The sequence below is a fragment of the Harpia harpyja genome, chromosome 16, assembly GCF_026419915.1.
Source record: "Harpia harpyja isolate bHarHar1 chromosome 16, bHarHar1 primary haplotype, whole genome shotgun sequence".
Lineage (NCBI taxonomy): Eukaryota > Metazoa > Chordata > Aves > Accipitriformes > Accipitridae > Harpia > Harpia harpyja.
This window is the reverse complement of record NC_068955.1, coordinates 31,252,707-31,275,668: the sequence shown is the minus strand read 5'-3', so window position 1 is coordinate 31,275,668 and position 22,962 is coordinate 31,252,707. Positions and strand designations below refer to the sequence as shown.

General features: G+C 41.5%; 1 protein-coding gene across 1 annotated transcript in view; it reads left to right on the top strand.

Annotated features, from left to right (window-relative positions):
• Window positions 1-22,962, top strand: part of ABTB2 (ankyrin repeat and BTB domain containing 2) — a 135,947-nt gene that overhangs the window by 94,381 nt on the left and 18,604 nt on the right. The window contains exons 4-5 of the mRNA XM_052811728.1: window positions 16,536-16,688; window positions 22,088-22,253. Of these exons, the coding sequence (XP_052667688.1) occupies window positions 16,536-16,688; window positions 22,088-22,253 (319 nt within the window). The remainder of the gene's footprint in view (window positions 1-16,535; window positions 16,689-22,087; window positions 22,254-22,962) is intronic.

Here is a 22,962-nt window from a genome sequence, read left to right as displayed (position 1 = left end):
AAATGTTCATTCTGAAATAGCTTGAGACAGGAGTGATTTGGCCACATGGATCAAATTTATACAATGATATCAATTCATATTAAAGAGAATACTAACATCCCAGTTATTAATACGAATGGTCTCCAGAAAGTCTTGCTCTGTGTTGCATGGGCATCCAACTGGCAGAAAAGGAAGGAAAATCAGGAATAACCTGCAGAGCCTGCTGCTGAGTCCTGTGTTTGCTTGAGCTGCATCCTCAACACCACTGAGAAGTATCGCTGCTTTCAGAGCTGGTTAAGGATTTTCAAGACAAATCTTTTCTCCAGATGGATGTTTCCAGACTCTCGCTGATCTGTCATGAGGCTTTTTTTCCCCCCTCTACTCTTTTTAACTGCAGGTTTATGGAATTTTATTAAGTGCAATAGCTACATCATTGTCTGTCTTTTAGATTTATCTGTGTCCTAGCCTTTCCTATTTCAAATTTAATATATTTATGTCTGAATTCTTTTATTTTACAGCCATGTCCCATTGTTACCATGCCACATCAGGAACAGAACTTGATACACTTAGTTCAATGGGCTGTGTCTTTGAAAAGGTCTGCAATAAAACAAGTTCTGGGATCTCTTGTCTGAGAGATCTTAATATTTTTCTATTCTGTCTACAGCTGCCTCACCAGTCAAGAATAGGTATATACGAATAATAAAAGTAGACCCTGATTAATTTGCCTTGAGACAGAATAACGCTGTAATCATACATTCATGTTCAACAGTACTTAAATCCACTCAGTATCCCTGAAGTCAACGGGGTGATTACAGAAAGGTATGTCAGTGAGCATATTCCAGTCCCACCCCCATGCAATAGTCCCATTGATTTGTATTTTTTTTTTCCCCAGAGCTATTTTGGTATAAATATACTGATTAAATATAGGGAAGCAGAAGGAAGCCTTACATTGAGCTGTGCCATTATGGCATTGCTTGTTCAGAGTGGACATAAAAATGTGCCCCTCTTTGTTTTAAATTTAAAAAAAAAAAGCTATTCGCTATTGATGAAAGATTAGTTTGGTAGATTTATTAGAAGAATAAGAAGGCTATAAACAGTTAAGATCAGCTTCCTTCACCAACACTAAGGAGAGAAGCTGTTACCGTGTATTTTTGCCGGTTTCAGACTTGGACCAGTTAATGTCAGACTTGCAATTTTGAGTTACTCATGCACAAGGAAGATGGAGTGAATGGCCCTATTTCAGAGGCCAGTGAGCTACAATCAACATGTATCTATTGACTAAAATTAACTGTTCATTGGCAGTGCTGTTCCTGACCTTAGGCAGGATTATGTATTTGTTGAGCCCATACTGAATAGTTGCAATATATTGAATATCTTCCACAGTTTTGAGAATCGAGAATGCGTATCATTTAACAGGAGGAGTCAGTAGCTTTATCATACTTGTGGTGAGCAACTTTCACCTTCCTGCTCTTTATGGTGACATCTCAGTAGATATTACAGCAGTAAACATCTAGCCAGAAAAAAACCAAGAACACTTAGAAGCTACTGACTTTTTAACAGGGTCAGAGCCTGTGCTGGTGGGACTCCTTCTACATATGTGCTCCTGGTATCCTACCTGAAAGACTGAAGAGAGATCCAGGATGAAATGTTTATGTTTGTTTATTACTCTGTGAGTGTGTCCATGCATGCTCTGAGAACCATAGCATTGGATATGTGAAGTGAATTAAAACCAAGTCAGGTTCAAGTCAATAGGTGACAGACAGTAGTTATGTTTGGGGTCCTGGTAATATTCCTGCCTTTGCCTGGCATCATCTATTGAGGTATTTTTAAGCTGTAATTTTTTTAATTGTTCATTTCTTTATAGTTCAAAGATTGCAAAATCGGAATGTGAGGGATGACCTTGGCAGGGAATTAATTGCAAACCCTGAGGATCGAATTCATCCAAGTGTAACTGCTGAAACTGGCAATGCAGTCTACTCTGAATTAGAGGGGTTTTTCCCCCGCCTCTGTCTTTTATGTTGTTTGTATAAACAAACACTCCTCAATTTTTTTTAGCTCTGTGTATCTCACACCTGGGACAGACTAGCCTTTCTTCCATATTACCGGCTGTAAGCAATTTGTAGTGTTATTGGAGTGTTTCCAAAGTAGCCTGTATCTTCTGATCTTTCTGTATTGGAGCAGGGGTGTGGTACAAACACAGATTATTTAAATTCTCTGCAAAATTGCAAGGAGAAGAGCTTCACTGTATACGAAATCAAACAGCCCAGAGCAGACTGCACGGAGAGTAAAGAGACTGCCCTCCTATGCCAGCCTTGGCACACAGGGAAAGCATTACAGGTGAAAAAGAGCATACACACCGAAACAAAAATCTGATGCTAATTAATGGCTGTATGTGAAGCCACGTGCCAAAAAGTCAGGCTCTTAGCTGTCTTGAAACCTTGCTGCTGCTTATGCACTGCTTTCCATGGACAATAGTTAAGGATGGTCTGAGAAGTCTGAGGGGTCACAGATACAGGGGGGACAGGTCACCTGAAAGATTACCAATTTCCCGTGGTCCTGGGCAACCTGCTCTAGCTGACCCTGGTTTTGAGCAAGGGGGTTTGGTCTAAGCAATCCCTAGGAGTGCCTTTCAACCTCAGCTGTTCTGTGCTTCTGTGGTTCTAATTATAGTATTTGTCCCTTAAAGTTGTTTTACGTGCGTCAGCCTGGTAACTTCCCGATCGTGGATAGGTATCAATACATTGTTTCCTAGAACTAGCTATTTGGGTAAACAGCGGGCAGTAGTTGATCCTTACCACCTACCTGGGGAAGTAATAAGGCATTTGACAGTCTTTGTCCTGTCACTTACAAAACATTCGTTTGAAAAACACTATTTTCTGCTTTCATAGGCATTTTACAGTAGACCTCAGTGCTTGCTGGAAATCCCCAGAAAGACTGTCTTTGACCTAAGCCATTTCTGGCAAATGTCCTCTATTTGTAAAAATGTTTGAAAACTCCATAGATGATCTTTGGCTGTCTTGTTTAGCAATGAAGAGATGACAGCCATTGTGCGCGTGTGTGTGCTACCACCCTGCAATTACTACAGCTACAGTAATTACCGTAACTACTGTAAAGATGTCCGTGTTAAGTTCTTGGCTTCTGCTCTTCAGTTTCCATCTGTTCAGATAAAAAAAGAAGGTGCAAGAAAATGAGAGCCTGGCAACTTAGCTGCCTGGATTCTCTGGGCTGGTACAAACAGAAATCTTCAGTGCCTGTAGGCACCCTGTGTTGTGTATTGTTTATTGTTTGCTGTTTCATGATGAGAAGACTAAGCAGCAAGCTAGCACCAGAAGTGAAGGAAAAATAATCCAGGGCAACTTAAAACAAAACTGTTACAGCGTGTGTTATTAAAAAGGCGTTATAGAAACATGGAAATGAATAAGACAAGGTCTCCTGGCTTTTTCTTCTACCTTTCGGACAGTGACTGCCCATTGAAATAGGAGAGGACTGAGAGTCCAAATTTCTCTACTTGACTCTGGCTGGTTTGCTGTCATTTAATATCAGCCTGTCTCCATTTTTTCCTAGGCATAGATCCTTAAAGACGGTGTTGTGATAACAATGTAGTGCTCTTGTAACTAATATAAGTAAAAAGCAGTAACTCTGTGGATGAAAAGTTCTGAACATATTGCAAAGAACAATGATGGTCACAAGCCAACAAGTTTCTTCTTTTTCAGTAATTGCTGTTTCCAGTTGAAGCTAATGTTATTTCCTATTGGACTACACTAGAGACCTTCACTTGCAGAACTTGCCTGTTCCCTGACAAAGGAGTTAGCTGGTGCTTTTAACAAAGGCCACGCTAAATAAAGACGCAGTTCTGAGCTTTTGCTGTGCAGCAGCCAGGGCTGGCAGGTTGTTGGGGGTTTTGCTCTTATTGTTCCTGACATCTTTGTAACAGAGAGCTAAGCTCTTCTGAAGAGTAAATGATTCTGGGTATAATTTATGATAATAGCAACAATCATTCTTTCTCTTTGACCTCGTGGAGATTAGAAACTAAGCTTTCCCTGGGGTAATCCTAGATTGGTATGTCTCTGCTTTGTTTCCTTTTTAAAGGAGACCCTGGCAGTTTGCACTTACTCGTCCTATACCTACGAGTGCATGTACTGCCATGACCTGGTGGTCGCTTACAGAGCGAAACTGTACTGTTTTCATCACATGTTTTTACAGTAATGCTGAACTGACTGTTTTAAAAAGCATGTCTGCTCTGCAAGACAAATCCTATTCAAATGAGTTACATGTCTGAGCTGATTCAGCTTCGTGGATTTTTCTGGGGCTAAACAACCTTGTGTTGATACAATGCACACTGGTCTAACGTGTTTGCTTAGAGAGGAAAGAGACGGAGCTGTGTTTTGCTCGTACTCCTTATCAATCTAAATCTGGAGCGATGCTGCTGAAAGGGGTAGTTTCAGTTACGGGGAATTTGAGTTCCACTGAAGAGTTTGTACCTGGAGTTCTTTCTTCCATGGATGAGAAAGTATATCATAATGGCTAGAGAATAGAGGGGGGGAGACAGAAGCTGTAAGTTTTTATTCCTAGGCTTGCTGGAAAACCCTCTGCTACAGTAAGGAATTCACTTAGCTGTTCCTCACCTCTTCGGCTTCCTTCAGAAATGCAAAAGATCCTTCCAGAGAAACATGGGGTCCTTCTGAGACCTTTAGAAGTGCTAGGATTTTTCAGCAGGAAAGGATGAGTTGTCCATGATGCAGTACTAGAAGATAGTTAAGCTAGTTGAGAGAGCGAGCACATTAGCATGAAATTCTAACAGGACTAATATAACCTGCTCAGAATGTATCTTGTTGTAATTATATTGCTTCCAGCATCCAGACTGTGTGATTAAGAGTTACCTCTGTGCAGTGCTGCACGGTGCCAGGTAGTCAGTGCTCAGTTCCCTGTTGTGGCTGCCAAATTCTTCAGGAAGGATCTCCCTGAAGAGTTGCATTAGAACATCAGAGAAACATAAGTTCCTTAAGTGACTTTCCACCTGGGCATCCTATTCTTCCTTATACAAGAAGTTACAATAGTTTAATTAACTCACTTTGGAACGTCTTTTAGTCTGCTAAACTCTGTGTTGAGACACCCAATATGCTTAAGGGTAAGTGGCCAAACTAACTCAATCTGACTGTACCTGTAGGAAGGGTATTTGCCCCAGTAGAGTGATGTGTTCAAGTTTTGGCTATGAACAGCTTTATTCACATAGGGCTCAGAGGTACCTGTTGTAAAGAAAGGCAAACGAAAACTAGTTGATTTCTCAAATAATTTTGTTTCTTCAATTTTCTTTGAGGTAAAAACTCTGGGAAGAAGGATACCTGTTTCCCATGTTTTATATACATTTTATTGATTACTCTTTGTGTTTGGATGGCACGGCACTGAGTATTGATAGAAAGGTTTATTCAAGCAACAGGTAATGAAGTGTAGAGCAGATGAAGACTTTGAATGATAATATTTTTCTCAACAAGCTGAAAAAGAATAATTCTACACATTGCACTTCGCATTAGAATTGATGCATGTTTAACTTCGTCATTTTTAACATATCATTCATCGACGCTTCTGTGGTTTTAGATCTGCTTTCTGGCAGCAGGATTTTAACGGGGCTGAAAAGAAAAAATATCCTTGTTATTTGGTATTAGAAACAAAAATTATTATTTTGTCATGCTAGTCATTAGGTGAGTGGGTAGCTGGAGCTTGAAATTCCTCCGTGTTCCTGTAGTAACCACAGTGCTGCACCCTCTGCGACGGTCAAAATGAAGCAGGTTGGACCTGTTGCAAGAACAGGTTTTAGCTGTGTATAAGAAAACTGCACCCTCTTACCCCCCATTAGATTGTTTATCTAATCTATTAATATAAGACTATTTAAGTGTGCCTTTTTAGAGAGAGAGAGAGATGGAGTAAAAGATAACCTTGATATGGAGAGTTGTATGACAGTTGGGTTTTTTAATCTGCCTCCTAGCCTGTACTGCAGATGTCATGGGTATAAACAAACATTGGTAGTGTCTTACTCAGTTATTTGCAAACTTGGCATAAAATCTGCAACTCTGTAGTTCAGAGTACATGAGATGTCATACTACCAAAGTTTTATAAGTTGCTGTGTAGGAAAGTATCGGTTATGCCACTGTGCGTGCTGCTGGCCTCCTGTTTGTGCTAGTGGTCTTGGCAACTGTGTGCACGATGGTGTCAGGATTTGAAGGTAAGTGCCTTTACGTCTCTCGTTTGCAAGATTGTCATTTGTGAAGATTCCCCCTACTTCTGGTGTTGAACTACATGTGTTTTGAGGAATGGTTGAAGTTGCCTGCTAGATTCTGCAGTGCATATGTGGGTAACGTTGTCCTGGAGAAACTGGGAGAGCACTGAAGTGAGTTAGCTTTATGAGCTGACAGTGTTTGAAAGACTTTGAGACCAGACTTGCCAAAGTTCATGATGTTTTGTCAGCTATGGCTATTGTCTGCAGCACATAAATTCATTATAATAGTAACTCTACAACTCTGGCCTTGGATCTATAGACCTTTTCCTAAGAGAAAGCAACACAGTTTTTATAGTTCAGTAGAGATGTCATGAGGCTACGAATAGACAAGGTGGCAAAATCTTCTTAGCTTAACTTTACGTGTGTCCTGCCTGTGTTGTTCTTGGTTAGACCAAACTGTTATCTGCCGAAAAATCTCCTGCAGGTATATATTGAGGTATTGAACCATAACATTATTATTTGAAATTCACTGAAAGTTCATACGCTGTAACACTCAAAGCAAGAGACTGTTCAGCAGCAGATCTAATTAACTGTGTTGAAAGCAGACTTAATAGCTGGAATTTGTGGCATCTGCTGAGAAGCGCTACAGCTCCAAATGTTGAAATTTAATGCATGCATACTCTAAATTTAGGATCTTTGGAAACTGAAAGAATTTGAGCTTGACCAATTAAGTCCACCTATCACAATCCCGTTGTTAAGCAGTTATGTCTGCCATTTGTAGTGCTACTTAGGTTCATTGATATCCATTGATATGACCATAAAAAACACAGTGACAGAAGCATAAAAAGAGTTTGAAATTGGGAGATTTCACAGTATTAAACACAAATGGAAGAGTAAGGGGATTTCAAGTCTGGCACAGAAGGACTGATTTCGTCACAATGGTTGTTTTCCTTAAATTCAGGACACTTCTGTTGCTTATATTTCTCATATCTGTACATTTACATGGCACTATTTATTTAATTATCTAAGGCAAAATGCAAACATATAACTCATTATGCTTTCCAGTAAAAAACACACACATTCATTCACCTCTGGTACCAAACTTCTTTGCATGAAACAGAACTCTCTCTTCATTTCTGCACAGCAACTCTTCAATATTTTAAGACAAGAACTAAGGAACAAAACACACCTCCTTGAAAGTATAGGTGAAATATGTTCATTGAGCAGCTTGCCATTAGGACAAAGTGATGTTCTCTTGCAAAATAAGAATTTAAAAAATGCCACACTGGCATCTATTTCATCCAGCAGTGATATTACTCCTCCTTATAATCTTTCATTGATGACGGATCTTATGTGTCTTACCTGCCACTGACTTAGAGAGAAGACTACTGCCTATTCATTCACAAATGCTACACCCCGTGGGCTTGATTGCCTTTTATTCAAGAAAATGGACTTTTAAATTTTGGCTGTTTTGTGAGACCACCTGTGATTGTAATACAGCAGCCAGAACCTGGATTGTGTAATTACACTATTGGGTGGAGTGGGTACCTGATTTTAGTGCACGCATTGCATTATTGTACCTAAGAGAGCTCCAAAATCAGTTCTTTTCATCTGCATGTATTGGTGTGTTCCTCATGCCTTCATGCTAAATTAGTTTCTGGAATTTCTCAGATTCCAGGAGTGTGAAAAGCCAAAAGATTACTTTTTCATTAAGATTTTAATTAAGAAAACACTGACATCAGCATCAGGTGAGATTGACGTTACAAGAAGGCCATGCTCACAGTAGCGTGACGTGCCACAGAAGTGTAACACCAGTCAAGCAAGTAGAAAAATAGAAGTTTCATCAACTTCTTAGTCCTGAAAATGAACGAATCATCTTTTAACCTTGAAATGTTTAGCCTCTAGATACCATTATTTTGTGTTTGAAAATTTCTCTTTTGAAATACTAAGTTTGGGCTTGTGCCATAAGGGAAATGGGAAACGTTACCCTATTTATTGTGGAAAAACCTTTGCTTTGGTGAGGAATGTCTTTGTTTAGCTGAACAAACTTTTGCAGTTATAATTAATTAAACAGTTTTCAGTATTCCAGAACTACACAAAAATATTTATCTTTCTGGCTTTTTGTTCATACAGTTGTAACTCTGGAGCTTCAGGCAATTTTCATACGCATGGCAACGCTCTGCCTTCAGGATTTTACAACCGGGCCCTGAAAATTAGTTCTATGATTCAATCTGGCAGATTGGTTTTGGCTTGAGACTCAGCATATGTTTTTAACATACGCATGTTGGCAAATCAGATTGAAGTCATAACTAAGAGGCCTGTTATCTCAATCCTACTACTGCTTTTGGGAATTAAATATAATGGGCAAAAAAACGACGAGGGAGGAGTCTTAGTGCTGGGTAGTGAAGAACCGCACTGACCCCAGATAAATCTGCTTGTAGATAGCAATGGCTTGTTGTTTTTTTTCACTTTGCCAGCATAGCTGCTGGAATGAACCATAGGAGTTACCTCTTGGTTTTTCTGCCCACAGGATCAAGGCTAATCCAAGAATAGCAGACAACCCATTCTGGCGCTCTGCCCATGTTTATCGCTGCCTATCACATAGCATGCTGTTACAGGCTCATTTCTTTAATGCATGTAGTTTGTATTCATGTCCTGCTCCAAAATGTACCAGTGTTTAGCTTTGCAGGAGGAATTGTCGCACACGGCAAGGTTCCCTCAGTCAGTCTCCTCGGGGTGGGTTGTGGGTATTGGGTCTCCAAATGTCAGACTGCTTCAGGGGAGACCAGGACGTGGCAGCTGTTTCTGGTCCTCCCGCGGGAAAAAAAAAGAAAAAGGAAAAAAAAAAAGTAGTAGTATTTAAAACAAGGACACGAAGGGACTTTTAAAGATTTTCCACGTGAGCTGATTTTGAAGTTTGAGGCAGTTTGTGACCTGCTGTGTAACCCAGCACAAGCACGTTTGGGCTTTTAGAAACTTAAATTGTAAAAGCACAAACGACAGGCAGCAATTTCTGAAGGGCGCGCAGATGCGAAGCATCCTTTCTGTGGGTCAGGGCAGGCCCGAGGGGCAGCAGCGAGGTGTATTCCCACCCCGCCTGCCCAACAGGCACAAGCACTGTTTCCTTTAAAGCAACTGCTGCAAAGGGGCTGGGCCACAGCTAGATCATGTCCGGAAAGCCTTTTGGGCTTGCAAAATGGAAAGCTTACAAGCCAGGGTAGTCACCTTTTTTGTAAGAGTTGGGAAAGGCTTAACAGATTTGGTGCAAGTGACCTGGGCAGAGCCCCCGTTCTGTGGTGGGAAGAGGCTGTGTCTCAGCGACAACGCGAGGATGCTCTTGGCCGGTCAGAGATGGGGTTTAAGACCCAGGTCCTATGGAGGAGATCTGTAGAATTGACCTCTGCAAGCCTGGTGGTACCAGCTGACACGCATAGGAGACTGGCAAGTGCTGTTTTCTGTGTCTAATATGAGATTCAGCAAGTCAGTCCTCAGAGTTGCATCTGGTCTTCTTGCAAGTGATTTAAACGTACAGCTATGTATTAACTGAGGTCAAGACTGCAGTTAGGTCCAGAGTCGTGCAAGAATAGTTCATCTCCCAGATTGTCTGCAGTAGTTTTCAGCTTCTGGAGAATTTTAGGATGTTGAGGAGTCGGGAGGAGCAAGAGGAGCACGATCAGTGGTTTCCCTTCCTCCGCGTTTCCTCCGTTGAGGTGGCTATTCGCCGTGCCCGTCGGGGATCAAACAGCTCTGTGTGTGTCTGGGGGAGGCAGATGGAAGTCAGTCACATCCCTGACCGCATAACTATGACCATATTGTTGTAGTTAAAACTATCGTGTATATCTATCTGACTCTTATCATCAGCTATATACAATTTCAGCTGGTTTTAATTATTTTCTCTGTGTCTAGAAACCAAGAGTTCCTTCTGCCACAGCATACAGATGTTACAAATACGTTTTTATAACAAGACACATGGCACATTCCAAAGCAGCACAAGTACTTGTTTTCAGCCTGAAAATGGAATCTTTTCCCTGTTGTTAAAACAAAGTTTGTGAAATGTGATTATAATAAATAAACCATAGACTTGATGGTCTTTTTTAAGATTCATAGTGAGTTCCTAATGATTACTTCATGGGTTTTTTTTAGTGAGCTTCAATTTAGTTTTTACTTTGATTTGCAGTTAACATGAAGTAAAACCTGTCTGATGCTGCACCTTATTTCTCTGATGCTGCACCTTATTTCTAAGTGTGGTTTGCAGACAAGGGTGGAAAAGGGGGTATTTCTGTCTGTGGTTACTAGGATTGTGAAGAAAGATCAGAGCTGCCAGTTCTAGATTTAACCTATTCTTGTACCATTTTATATTCTATAAGCAGAGGAAACTGAAGGCAGATTCAGTGGAGAAAGGATCCCAATAAATATAATATTATCCAGATGTTTTTCATTCCCTTAGTGTCTGACTGAAGGATAACTCGCTAAACTGTGGAAGTTAGTGTTGTGGCATATCCAAGCCAAGACCTTAGTAACTTGATAATGATCCACTAAAATTTGAGACCTCTTATCTTCTAAGATGTGAGCCAGTTATTGTTTCAAGGGAATTCAGAAGAAAACTTTCTTTTTGGGCCAGTTGGCTGTGATTAAATTTCTTCTTCCTTTTCTGTGAAGATCTGGGACTGTCTGCTTTGAAAGACGTGGCATTTGTTGACATGATCCTTGAATCAGATCCAGCATGGTAATTCCTGTCTTTTCTCTGTAAATGTGTGTGGGGGGTTGCAAATTCAGTAAAATATTTTGAATCTGAAAGGAGTGGCTCCTGACTTAAGCTGGTTGTGTTTTGGAGCAAAGATTTTGTGTTTTTTTCTAAATCATCATTTCTGTTGTTATTTTATTCACTTATAATTACATACTCAGAGTTTTGTATTTTTTTTCCTGCAGCTTGGAGAGGGGTTTAGTGTTCGAGAATCCAAACTGTAAATATGCCACTGTTTTCCACATCAACATGACATGGTTTAGGTTTTGGATACTCTGTCTTGCCTCAGAGTCTCTTCCCTTCTCCAGTTAATGAGACTTCACTCTGTTCTCTTTTTGACTCTGTTACCATCCTTGGGGTTTTTCCATCTTGGTGTAAAGTTCAAACAATGCCTCTTCTAGCTACCCTCCTACATGATTCACCATTTTGTTGCAGATTAGTCTTACTCCTGCCTGGTTTTCCCTTAAATAGTTCTGCTCATTGTATGGGGCTCTCCCAGGACCCCTAACTAGGAGCCTTGAAAAGCTATGAAAAAGCCTGCTTGGCTTACTGGGCAATCTGGCAGTCACTCCCAGTATCCCTGCTAGTCACATTACTCCCTTCTCTGTGTGCACATGTGCAATATGACTTTTAAGCTTATCCCTTTAAAAAAATACAAAAGAGAACAGGTGAGACTGAGCTATAGCTTTTTATAGCTGTTCTTAACTCGCTTTGTGTTAGTGACTTTGAGCTCTGTCATTTTAGGGTAAAACGGGACTGAACCATAGAGTTTCGTTCCAGCATTAAACTCAAATATTAGCTCACTGCACTGCACTGAAAGCCCTTCCTCTTTTTTCAGTCCCTTGCAAAAAACCACAATGATCTCTAAAGATCTGGGATTCTTCTCTGCATGTAGCCTCTGTATATTTTCAGTAAACCAAATACAGGGGAGTTATTGTGGTGTACCCCACTTGGACCAGAAGTATTCTGCTATTTACATGTGCTTTGTGATGCTAAAGTTTGCATGTGTTTAAAATGTTAGCAGGGGCTTATAGAGCAGTTGTTACAGATGAAGGGGAGAGAAAGCTGTCCAGTCAAACCATTTAGAAGACTATGGGACAGGCTGGGTGAGAGACTGTCTGTTGTGTGTGTGTCTCAGGACCAGCTCAGGCTGCCAAGAGGGAGACAAATTTTGCTGTTCTCACCTGCTGCCATTGGGACAGTGTTTTCTTTCCTGCTTTAGAAGGAGATTCTTGTTTAGGAGAACACGGTGTTTCTTTCTTGATGTTGCTGTCACTGTTGGCTCTCTCTTTGTTTTGCTGGAGCAAAACAGGAGGCGATGAAAAATAGCAGAGGAGGAGAAGAAAGGTGGCTGCAGGCAAAATGTCTCCTTGCCTTCCTCCTCCTTTCTTCAGTGATCTTGTCGCTGGACCCTCCTGGGGACCTCCTCGGCATGGATAGCATGGCTGTTTCTTCTGGGAAGACCAACTGTTTTCCTCTGAGATAGCAGGTATTCCTCACCTCTGAAAGTCAAGCTCCGAGTGCGTTGTCCTAGCATTCAAAGCAGAGGAAGGATGACGTGATTTTCTAACTCCTGTGGAGGTCTTTCCTCTTTTGCATACAATTAACTTCCCTCTGCCAAAAATCTCTCGGCCCCAGGGCCAGTTTCTTTGTGATGCCTGAGTTAACACTCAAAGTCTGTGATCCCACAGCATCTCCTCAAGGACTGCAGCACATGATCTCCGCATGCCAGTCATGTCCTAGGCCATTCTAATCAGATGAGCATAGTACATTTTCCAGGAAAAACTTACAACTTGCTATAAATTCTCTGCCAAGTGCCGCTGCCATCAGACTTCTCGGTTATGTCTAAATAAAACAACATGTTTCAGTTCAAATGAGGGGAAAAAGCCCACAATAGAGTCCATTCTTTCTCAGAGCATGTCTCACCCAGCTCCAACCCCAACCCTCTTGGGAAGGAAGCAGCTGTCCAATTCTAAATGGAGAAAATTTCAGAGAACCTATGGATAAAATATTGACAGCACATGACCATATCAGACATCGCTGCAGTTCTTTACAAGGTGTGTAATAGATGAGCGGTGTCCATTTTACTTTCCACTGCTGTGTACTTTCCCAGTTTACATGTGGCATTGCTCAAAGACAACTTCATGGCAAGAAACTCAACAAAGCCATGGTGGCATTCTTCTTCACAGAAAACAGAGAGTATGTGTCCCTAGTGAACTACTGCTGCGAGTGTGACAGATTCCCAGGGCTGGATCACTTCACGTGTGGAATTTAATGAGCTGCCAAATGCTTCTAAATGTCAGAAAGTCCAGAGGAAAATGCACAGTACAGAACATGGCACAGACAGAAATCAATTCTTTAGCTTGCAGCATCTCCCAGTTAATTTTCCATGAAGGTTTCTCCCCTTCCCCTCCTCCAGTGTTTTTCAACTGTGAAATGATCAGTGTTTCCCTAGAGGCAGATCGATGCCCAGGTTAAGGGCTGCAGGGATGATAATTGTGTTTATTTTCTAGAAAAAGAGTAATTGCATTTATTTTTAGTGCGATGCAATGCCGGTGTTGGAGTTTCATTCCGTTGAACTGCATCTCTCTCTTTCTGCTCAGATCATGCGATAATACAGCTTATCTGATGTAGTGTCAGTGAGCAAAATAACACAGAGCTGTTCCCACGAGCATGCCCACACGGACAGTATGAAGAAAGGAAATAGTTGGATAAAAGAAGAGTGTGTGTGTTGGGGGGAGAATAGACAGCCCATCCTCAAGCTAGAAATTTTCAAGAGAAGTAAAGCTTCTAGAGCAAAATAGAAATTAAAGTCATCGTAGTCACTCCTGATAGAATAATGATTTATCCAACTTGCACAGCAGTGCGAGTGGTGGGGTTGAGACAAATTAGGATAGCAGTCTGAGGAAAACATCCTTCCTGACATTTCTTTTTGCAATCCAAAGTCTGCTCTCCTTTGGGCACAGGGTAACTAGGCAGTCTGTTGAGCTGTGAGTTTTAAAGCCTTTGGAAAAATCTGTTGAGACTAAAAAAAAAATAAACAAACAACAAAAAAATCTTTCTCCTTTCTATTCATCCGAAACCAGGTTTTCCACGTTCAAGGTCTGCTTGTGCATGGAAGCCATTTATAACCCTGGCACATGTGAATTTTTTTACAGAATGGAAATTTTTTCATGATAGGTGTTAGTTCTGGTGCAGACTCAATGGTATTTTCTGTTGGCTGACCACAGTCTCTTGCTGCCTAGTGCAGTGTGTAACAGTTACCAAGGTTTGGCTCCTTACCTGAGAAGATCATCAGGACTGTGCTGGATCAACGTGGTTCTCTTTCCAGCAGTGTTCCCACCATGAAAGTGTCAGGGAAGCTGTAATGTGGCCTGAATAGCTTATCTACCACAAAAGGTGGTAGATATAATAGCTTTTAAGATTCGTTTTTCCATTGCAAGATTAGTTTTTCCATTGCTCCTGACGTGTTCACCCCATCTAGCTTTGAGTATTTAATTCTGGTGCTTGTAGCCTACCTCTCTGGCCTCACCACGCCTCGGGAGCTTTGAACTCTATACTAGAGGCTCTGCTGAGTACCTAGAAAGTCTAGAGAGTTAATTTAGGCTCCTCCCTTAAGTGTCTGAATTTTAAAAGGTGTAAATGCCTCTCCCAAATGCCTGTTGTGGTGGATTGCTGCTCTTCCCTTAGGGAAGTCAGTCATCTCTAAAGCTGCGCTGGAGGGATTCATCCCATCCCATGTGTCTGGGACAAGTTAGAAAGCCTAAACAGGTTGGGGAATTCAAGCTGGGCTTCCAGAAAGTCTTTCAACTGATGAGCTACTGGGTAATTTTCAAAGTGGTGAATGTAGCAGCCGTGATGTTTTGATTGTTTGGCATAGAAGTAAACTGGTAAAAGCAGTAAGTAGGTGTCCTGTTAAAAACACCCTTGCGTTGGCAACCCAGGATTGATCAGATGCTTAAAAGGACCTCTGATTTTGGAGATGCTGCTTTGTTACTCAGAAGCAGCGAAGGAGCAGAGGGAAAAATTGTGCACGTTTGTAAAGAAATAATGGCAGTGTTTTAGAGTGCACTTTGCAACCGGCAAAATGGAAACAGATGGCACATGTTTTACAGAGTGGAGTTATTCCACCCTGAAGGATGTTCAAAGTCATACAAAGGGAGTTCTGCTTGCAAATCCCATTATTGATAAATGGTTTCTAACAGGATTGGTGCTGCTTACTCTTACTGTGCTTGCATATGTGCGCACACATATACATGCACAGCTTTGAAAATGCCTTTCATGGGTTCAGCTCCTTTCATTAATGCCAAAATCATTTAATATTTTCTGGTATATATCTTTTTTTCTCTGAACTTTGTAAAGGAATTGGTACCTTCTCCCCTCGGTTATTTTCCTTTGAACGCTTAAATGAAAAGGGCTTTTTTTTCAGCGTTAATAAATTTGTTACTGGAAATGGGAAAGGTGTTTTCAATTACAGCTGGCACTTCTGAGCCTTCCACCAGGGTGGCAGGTATCCTTGGGGAAAAAACAAGCAAATAATAGATCAGTCTGGCTCGATCTTGAGAGGATGGATGAGATATGTTGTGTATGAGAGTATTACGGTACCCATATATTATTGTGTAATCTCAGTACTGTGTTCATTCTTGTAGCAGGAGTAAAGGGGACCTCTTCATAAGCTAGTCTATGGCTGTTGTTGCTCTTGTTATTACCTTATTTATATTCCTTCATTGCCTTGCAACCCTTTTTATCAAGTAAAACCTCACTGTGTTGGATGCTGTACAAATTAGGAACAGATAGATTGCTTTTCCACAAATTGCTTACAGTTTAAGTAATGTTGTACATTTGTTCTCGCACAGAGATGTCCCTATGTTAGTTGTTACCTTTTTGATTCTACTTATTCCTTCCTAGCAAAACAGTTCACATTAAAACATAGCTGCAACAGTTCTGCTGTGGTCCAGAGGGTCAGTTGTGCAAAAATGGAGGCCTGAGCTCTGCATGTAAGAAATGTAGGATGTGAAAAGGTATGGGATACTGATAATGTAACATAAGGATCAATGGAGGTAGTGCTGAATTAGCCTGGTTTAATTGAAGTTTCAAACAATCAAGAATATTGTCAGTGTTACTAAGTGGGCGGTGGAGCAGCCTGTACATATGGATTATTTAGAACAACAGACACAATTATTGTATAAGCTGCACCCATGAGACGAGAGCCCTTCTGGTCCAAAACAAAGCGTTGGCCCCTTGAGCTAGGGGCCCCTGACCTATAGCTACTACTAGAAATAGGTCCCTTATATTCAGTCTGGCCCTATTTCCCACAGGGTAAAACGTATTTCATGAAACCAGCATGTCCCGGCATGACCCCGTTTTGGGTAAGAAGCAGTTCAGTTAACCAAGGCTGAGCAGTTCCAGTTCCTTCCACCTGCTGTGACCTGCCAGTCTTGCTGAGCACAGGGACAGAGTTTGCCTCTGCAGGGGGGTTTTATCTGTGCCAGCCTCCCATGAGCATGCCCGGGAAGCGACAAAATATGCTTTTGCATCGCAGTACAAGATAGCAGGCCAATATTAACTGTGATGGATTTTTTTTCCTTGTTTGCACAGACCCTTCATGCTTCTGCCGCCGCTGATGGAGTGGATGAGAGTGGCTATCACCTACGCTGAGCACCGGCGCAGTTTAACTGTGGACAGTGATGATATCAGGCAGACAGCCAGACTGCTCTTACCCGGACTGGACTGCGAGCCCCGGCAGCTAAAGTATGTGGACTAAGCTTTATAAGCAGCTAAAGTAATTCTTCTTACTATATTTCACGGGAGCCAGGTCTCCAAATACTATATGGGCGATACATGTTTAACCTTTTAGTACTCCAAGAGATAAAGAAACTTTGGCCAAACACTGCAGCTGGGGTAGAAAGACTTTGTCTTGCCAAAAGTTACGTAGGAAGAGTGAGACAGAGAAGGATTGAAATACAAGTATTTGGGTTTTTATGCCTTAGCCTTAATGACGAGATTATTCTTTTACTTTTTGAGATACCTTGATGAAAAGTATCAGAACCTTTTAAAATCTTCCCCTCACATATATGTTGAATAGGGATTTGTAATTAGCTTGGTTCATTAGCACATCATAGGTATTTTATTCAGGTTCATAGTCCTTTAAGTTGCTGTCATTAGCACTGGTTTTGATATCAGGGTTACATCTTGAACTTTAATATAAGGTAAATTCTTGTTGCTTGAGTGAATTTTGTCCCCCATATACCTTTGGGTTAAATGAGTGGGCGGGACACATTAATAACAATAAATAATACTTTTATCGTGCTCTTAAGTGATTGTATGATCACCTGAAAAGATAAAAATACACCACCATTACTCTTAGAATTATTTTTCATGAACAATAAAAGCAACAAGAGGCTTTTAATCAGGAGTCCTGGATCTGTTTTTGTTGCCTTTTACCTTTTCCTTCTGGCAGTCAAAAAGGCTCTTGCTTTTCGCTACATCTCTGTCTCCCCATTTGTGAATTGAAGGGCAGTACTTATTACCCACAAAACCTAATGCGAAGCTAAATTACTTGGCGAGTATGGTGGTACAATTAGATGACTGAATGTTTTGTTGGCTGCAGCTGCCTCCTAGTCTTATTCTCAGCTCTCGGTTCCTGCTGTTCTCCTGAGACGTGGTACCTGACCGACGGAGAGTGCTGCCAGTCTTTTTAAAAACTAAGTTAAACAGGTGATCCTCAGCAGTTATTTAAACTCTTTGGCTTCAGACTGGAAGGGAGCAGCTGAACTTGGACTTGGGATCTACAAAGCAGCAGTTGTACGTTTAGTCCTGGAACACTTTTCTTGTCCCTTTTCTCTGCCAGCGTACGTGTGCTCTGTGTCAAAGCACACACTACTCTGGCTTATGTGTGGATGGTAGGTGCTAGTGTAGGCAACTTAATATGGCTAAACTAATTTTACATATGTGCCTAATGCTTGCCAAAACCTTTGAAATTCTTTGACGAACAGTACCGCAGAAGACTAAACTAATCCCAAGTACTTCCAGTCAGTTTCATGGTTTTTCTTTTAGTCTCTCCTTTAGAAAGACTTGTGATTTCAAAACTGAATCCAAACCTTCTGCTTCAAAGGCATCCCACCCTATCTCTGCGTTGGTTTTTTGTGCACATTAACGCACAAAGCACAGGTAGTCCCTTACTTTATAGATCCTGTACCTTAAAAAACAACCAAAAAAAAGAGGGCAGGGATTTGGGTGTTTGATTTTGCTGCTGACGTGAGCTAAAAGGAAACACTTAGAGACAGCCTTTGTGAAAATGGAGTTCACCTCAGTAACTTCAAACTGAAGCCATAATGATACAGCTATGAAATGAAGGTCTCGATAGCAACCCAGGAGGTCCAAAATAATGTAGACAATCAATAAAAGTGAGAAGCAGGTATAAAGGGCCTCAGCCACACTATGTGGGATAACACAATTGCTGGATCGTTAAGGGTTAGCAGTACCGGCCCAGGGAAGGAGTATGTTACAGTTTGTTGTTATTACAGAAAGAATGGCAATTCTGTAAGAAAGCTAAGATCCTTTCACACCTTTTACCTCACTGAAGTGTTCCTTCATAGGGACGTATGCAGTGTGCATTCCCTGCAGGTGAAACAACCTCTGCTTTCAAGTAACACACATCATCTCTGTAGTAGAGGACAAAAATCAAAGTTAAGCTTGACCAGGTCTTTGTTCTGAACTGTTTCGCCTGAGTTTTATTTTCAGAGGTTTAAGGATGTCCTGTGATGTGTGGTATGAGAGAAAGAGCATTGTCTTTTTGCTGCATGAAAGATTGAAACTAACAGAAAAACACCATGAGGAGAGAGCAGTGCCTCATTTCCAGTGCCCATTATATGATCCTTTAAAGCAGTCATTTGTATCTCGCCATTACAGCACATTTAGGGGAAAAGGAAATCTTGCAACTGAAGCCAACTTTATCCCTGGCTTGCTGTGCGACTATAGGCAAATTGCAACTCGCTTTTCCTCATGATGCACAGGCTAAAAGTCATATAATGATAGCTCCTTGCAGTGGTGATGCATCAGGTAGGGTATGTTGAAATCCCTGAAAGAGAAGTTGTGCAGAAGAACAAAGTATAATTAGTATAACCTGAAATTCAGACCTCTAATATCTGTTCTCTGACACGGACTGATTGGGCAGTATACTCTTCCACAACAAGTGGTTGTGTCTTAGTGGATGAAGCCTTCTAATAGGATGCTCTCAGTTTATGTTTGCCGGACAATTTAGAAACATCATCAGTACTCACCTGTTACTGGTTAAATGATAATGTAAGTGGGGAAATGCTAGATTGCAGAGAACTGTGTTTCTCTTCCACCTACTTAAATATAAATGCTGGGATTTTAATATTAAGTTATTATCACACACTGCTTTTTAAAAATATTTTTTCCTCACTGCAGGCCAAATTGACATCACTCACTACCAGTAGTTATAGTAGCAGTTACTGCTTATGAAACCCAAAGAGCTCAGCAGGCTCCTGCTCCCTCTTCAAGCTATCCCTTCCCAAACCAGGACCTCAGCCCCATCCCTTTCCCTTCTCTCTGGGCTCTGTCCCCCCATCTCGATGTCTCTCAGTCCACCTTCAGTTCTTCGGTTTATCCCCTGGGCACAGCTCGGCATCCATGGGAGCTGCTCTCTGGGCGACTGCAGGAGCACAGGCTTTACTCTAGGAAGCGTGCAAGAGTTTGCCTCTCTTCTCCACAAGATAACAACTCACACATGGAAAACCTGCTGTGGTTACAGCTGCTGCACAGCGGTTGTGCATGTGTGAGCTCTTTCCCTCCAGCTCTGGTAGGATGCTCTAACTTTTATCGCACTCTAAAAGAAAAAGCTACTTTGCAGCTATCATAGAAGAGCGTGCTGTCAAGCTACCGCTACAGAACAGCAAACGTACAGTAACTTCTGCATGGGCTGAGCCTGCGGGTCCCGCAGGAGTAAAGCTCACAAATTATAACTTCAAATTCTTGCGCCTGAACTGGCCTCCTGGCAGCTCTGCACCAGGAACTACATCCACCTTTTTGCTGGGTCTCTCTGACAGCTCTGTGTGACTGTTTTGTTTTGCCGTTCGCTCTGCAGGGCTCGTCGGTGAATTGTCCCCCCCCTCCTTGCTCCAACAGTGCCTGTAAATAGCACTGGATGGAATCATGCCTGTTAGCTAAACAGAAACAATGTGCAAAGACAGGTACTATCCCTTCAAAAGCTTTTAGTTTCTGAGGTTTACTGGATTTCAAGTGATGTCATTTTATTTCACTTTTTTTGTATAGGAGTCGTCTTCTCATTAGTGCTATACAAAGTCATTGCATCATATTTTACATAATCTTGTAGCATCATGATACTGTACCAATTACCTTAGTAGAACAAGGTTACTAATTTACTAGCCTAGCCCTAGGATTTATATATGTCTAGCATTAAGCCTTTTACCTTCCTGTCTCCTTGAGCTCTGTACTGTATGTGTCCTAATCTAGTACCTGGGTGCTTCAGAGATCCTGTCTTCTGATGTACTCATCTGCCTCGGAGACACATTTTATTTGCAGATATATCTCCAAAGAGCTAGTGACTCCTAGAGTGTCGTTTTGCTTCCTTGCTGACTGTTCCCCAAATCGTACCCTGATGTAGTTCCTTTCTGAAAGCAGCTGCGGTGAGATGCTGGTTTCCCCTGTACAATGTGACCGGTCACCAGGCTGTGGAGGGATCTTTGTTAACTCAGCATATTGTTCATACCATCTGCTCACCATTTGTCATCCACTATCAATGCAAGTTCAGAAGCATTAAAAAATGACCAGCTGAATTAAAACTTGAGTAAGATTCATCTTGAGTCTTCTATGTGAAGTGAGGAGCGTTTTACTTATCTGGCAGGCCATACAAAGTTTCCAGAAGAGGTTACCCTTGCTGAAAGAATCTCATTTTTCAAAGGAACTTGGCAGGCTGATATCTCGCTCACTGAGAGTTTGCACAAGAGCCTCTGTTGAAAACCAGACAACTAGTAGAGAAGGCGTTCACCCTGAAATAACATCAAAGGGCTGACCATATCAATACCCAGCTGAGATAGGAAACACCTCCAATTTGGCAATGTTTCTTCAGTGAAGGAGATACACTCCAGGTTTGGAATTCAGAAGTCTCTGAGCAGATAACCAGAGGATTTACAGTAATCCCTGGACTCCTTCCAAATGAGATAAAGGTCATTTGATAGTCATCTGAAGGATAAGGATTTAATAGAACCTCATAGAAATGTTAACACACTTCCTTTTATTGAGGCATTGGAAAAGAGTTGAGAATGTTCCACTACCTAAATTTGATTTTGATTTCATATTTTTTTAAATTTTTTTTTTCCCCCAGAAAATAATAAGGATCATTATCTTCTTTCAGAAATGACTTTTATTTCAAAATTATAACTAGTCTGGTAGACAGACAGCGTAATTGTTTCATCCTAGAACTACACTGGTATTTTATTAGATAACACTTTCTCTCCACCTCTTTCTCTTCCTTGCAGTACGTTTTGCTGTATGTTTAATGGACTATCCTATAACAAGCAAGAAAATACAAATATGATACCCAACATATATACAGCTAATTATTTAAAACAATTGGGTTTTGGTGGGGTGTTTTGTGTGAAGCAGAACTAAGGAAACCTGGTTGCTGCCGGTTTGCAGCCTGTGACATCGGTCCCGCCACAACAACCCCAGTTGCTCGGTGCCCGGTACGGTACGGGCATGTTCCCGCATCCCCTTCCCCTTCTGCTGGGTAAGATGTAGCAGGAGCGGTGCCTGGTCCAGAGCTACCCTTCTAGTGAGGGCCTGGCTGGAAGCTGCCACTCTTGGCAAGGAGTAAGGATTTCTTCCTGCCTTTCCCTTGGAGGAGGGCACCGATGAGGTTTCTCTACTTGGACACCTTTTTAAATTTTTTTTGCAGTGTTTACATGAACTTACTGTGTTTCTCTGAGAACTAAAACTTCTGTCTCCAGTATGAGTGAAGTTAGCCAGGTTTTTCAGAAATGATTACACAGTGGGGAAGGAATACGATAGGTAAAACCATGAAAATTCGTAAGCCTGATTTCTGCAGGAGACAGGGCTAAAAAAGAAAGAAAAAAAACCCTCAGAAATTATTTTGTCTTTCACAGACCTGAATGCTGCTTTAGTTCCTTCCGGAGGCTGGATGCTAAGGCTGCTACTGAAAAATTCCAGCAGGATCTGGGTTTCCGAATGCTAAACTGTGGAAGGACAGATCTGATCAACCAAGCAATCGATGCACTGGGACCGGACGGGGTTAACACCATGGATGATCAGGTATGCCATAAAACCACATACACACAAATTCTTTGCATGAACAAATCGCGTGTTCCTTTCCACGTGGCAAATCAATATATGAGGTCGTGTTAGTTGCCTCTCCAGGGCTTTTCTAATTCTAGCTTGTGTTTTAGTCTGAAAATGTATCCCTTAAAAAACCAAACAAATAACCCCCCAAAAAGCCAGTCAAAGCCTAGAGTGAATTGTTTCTTTATCAGCTGGAATGTAGGTCTGTTCCTTGGATGGTCTCTCTCGGACACTGATGGAAGACAGGTTAATACGCTGGCTGCGAATGGAAAGTCTGATCTTGTCTTAATGCTAAGACCATGTCAAAACAAAGTGGGTTTTGCCACTGACACTCTCTTCTGGTTCAACAGCCCAAATCCAGTCTGGGTCAGCGATGAGTGACCAAAAGGTGTTACTGTCTGATGGCTTTCAGGTGCGAAGTGAGTTAACGTTCTCAGTACAGGCTGGCATATAAGAAACAGGACCGAGAATCCCAGTGGCGTTGGTATCACTCAGTATTAGCTTTGTTGAAAGTCCATCACACTGATGTGTCTATTTTTTCGTTTTTACCTGTTCCCTGCTCAGCTACATTGAACCGTAGGGATTTGGTAGTCTGGGGAGTCTTTGGCTGCTTCTGCTTGTGCTGTCAGTCCCGTCAAGTAACAGCGGAGTCCGTTCTCTGGGGCATCATTCAATGCATGGA